This window comes from Habropoda laboriosa, unplaced genomic scaffold (genome assembly GCF_001263275.1).
Source record: "Habropoda laboriosa isolate 0110345459 unplaced genomic scaffold, ASM126327v1 scaffold88, whole genome shotgun sequence".
In the NCBI taxonomy this organism is placed as follows: Eukaryota; Metazoa; Arthropoda; class Insecta; order Hymenoptera; family Apidae; genus Habropoda; species Habropoda laboriosa.
In genome coordinates, this window is record NW_017100219.1 from 532,499 (window position 1) to 534,800 (window position 2,302).

The 2,302-nt window shown below is 39.8% G+C and overlaps 1 protein-coding gene across 5 annotated transcripts in view; it reads left to right on the forward strand.

Annotated features, from left to right (window-relative positions):
- The window catches only part of LOC108571003, a 60,004-nt gene that overhangs the window by 27,451 nt on the left and 30,251 nt on the right, over nt 1–2,302 (forward strand). For 4 of the 5 annotated variants that reach the window (XM_017932967.1, XM_017932969.1, XM_017932970.1 and 1 more), the window contains one exon: nt 2,204–2,260. In XM_017932967.1, coding sequence (XP_017788456.1) covers nt 2,204–2,260 — 57 coding nt within the window. The remainder of the gene's footprint in view (nt 1–2,203; nt 2,261–2,302) is intronic. The other variant, XM_017932968.1, reaches the window with a different exon arrangement.

Consider the following 2,302-nt stretch of genomic DNA (forward strand, 5'->3'; position numbering starts at 1 on the left):
AGATAATAACAGCGACGATGAATAACTTTTTGTTCGTAGTATCGCTGCGGTCGCGCACTGCTTACCGATTAGTCGCGTCCGCGAAGTTCTCTTGTCCACTTGAGAACGATCTTCCTATCTGCTTCTAACTGGAGCGACAAATACTCTCGTTTGCGCGAAACAAATCGCAGCTTTCCTAATTCTTCTCTAAAGGAGAAGAAGAAACGACAGTTTTCACGTGCGCCCCGAAGAAAAAGAAAGAGAAAAACCGGCGCGAAGTATGAACGTTCACTGGTGAAATCGTCGAGTTAGAGGAGAGAAAAGTGGACCAAAATGGCGGACAGTTCGAAGTCGGCTTCGTTGAGGAAATTATGGAATAACTTTTTCGCGTTCACGTCGTTCCCCTTGTATTTTCGGGACAGAAGAGCAGCGGTAAGGAGGAAGTGACTTGCGCGGATAACTTTCTCTCTCGGCTGAGAGTTTCAGAGATACATATAATACGTTCCCGTTGCCCCGGGGACTCGTTATTAACTACTTTCATTCGTTGCGTCATTTCCATTTACGATCACACCAGGTGTATTTAGATAACCGCGCGTGTTTCGCGGGAACATCGATTTCTTATCTCTTCTCCCTTTTCCCCGTTTTTTTTTTTTTTTTTTTTTTTCAAGAGGAAGATCGTTCTCTTATCAGTTCGGTTGATAAATCTTTGTAATAAGGCTAATGTAATGTTTAACCTGTTAATTGAGGGGAAATAATTGGTTCGATAAACGATGATATTTGTGTTAAATAAATGCTGGAGGTGAAATGATCGATTAACGTTCTCTGTCACGTTGTCGTTTAGTGACGGTAATTGTTTGAAATGCGATGGCAATCTGAACAATCGGTGGAAAATTGAGATCCAAAAGAGGAAGTATTCAACTTTGAATGATTGGTATAATAAGTATGTCAATTTGGAGAAGAAATGTTGCTTGAATCGTGTAACACTTTCTGTACGAATATATCGGGTGTCTCGATAGTTATGAACGCCAGTGTATATGAGTGACAGCGATTTTTTTTTTTGAGCCGCGTTGCTCATATGTACGACGCTCGTACTTTCTGTGTCGTAGAATTGTTCTTTATCGTAGATGATATAATTAGCTTGGATAATGCACTCGTTGCTTTGTATTTGCCGTTAGTAAGACTGTTTATTCCGTGAAAATAACAAGTGTAGCTTTTATTCTAATACACAGGGTGTCTGTTTTATCTCAGTACAGCGAAATATGTTTTAAGGAAGCGATGTTAGGGAAAAAATGTTTTAACAAAAGTTGTTTGATACGAAGGGGGACATCATGTGGTATAAATATTTTCTTTGCACCGGGTATTTTATACACAGTATGATAGCGTATGTTAAGACGAGTTCAACGAGGTGCGAACATAGTCATTTCCTTTCATGGAAGGTCGTGAAATTGCGAAAAACCGGGAGCCGGTGCACCATACGTTCCCCACTGTCGCGTGTGTCGGTTTTATCAAAGGAAATGACTGTGTTCGCACCTCGTTGGATTCGTCTTAACATACACTATCGTATTATGTAAAAAAGAATTAAACTGACTTCGAAATCTCCCCCACCATACCCGGTACGAAAGAAATATTCATACCACATAACTTTCCCCCTCGTACCAAACAACTTTTGTTAAAACATTTTTTTCCTAACATCACTTCTCACTACTCTAGGTCAGGATTCAGAAAAAAGGACTGCAACCTGACTGATTGTGAATTTAAAAAAACGGAAGAGAAAATATGTCACTGGAGAAAACGAATGGCCCTTTAAACCCAAGTCACTCACCTTTCAAAACATGCTAAATAAAAAGATAACAATTATTACAACTGTTCCGTGTAATGCTAATTATAAATTGATAAAAATACAGAAAGAGAAGGGTTATTACGCATTCATAATGAAAATGTCGTTCAAGCAAATGAACGGCCCTTTAAACCCAAGTCACACTCACCTTTCAAAGCAAGCTAAATGAACTGAAGAAGACCAAAATTGTCGTAGAAAGCGACGAAAAAGTGATGGAAACAAAAGAAAAATGTGCTTAGGTCACTCTAAAAATTTGCTTAAGGCAGAGAACCTGTTAATAGATTCGATTTTTACCAGAGAAACGAACCCGGTTAACAGGCTAAACAGAATTTCACCTGAGTCGTATCTTAGCTGCAGCACTAATTTCCGGTTTTCCTCGATTTGCAGAACCACTTCATGAGCTACGAGAAGCAGGAGAGAAGCGACGAGGAGAACCAGGTAAAGGTGAGTCCCTTTAAACCCAGGAATCTCCATCGGTCTCTCCAT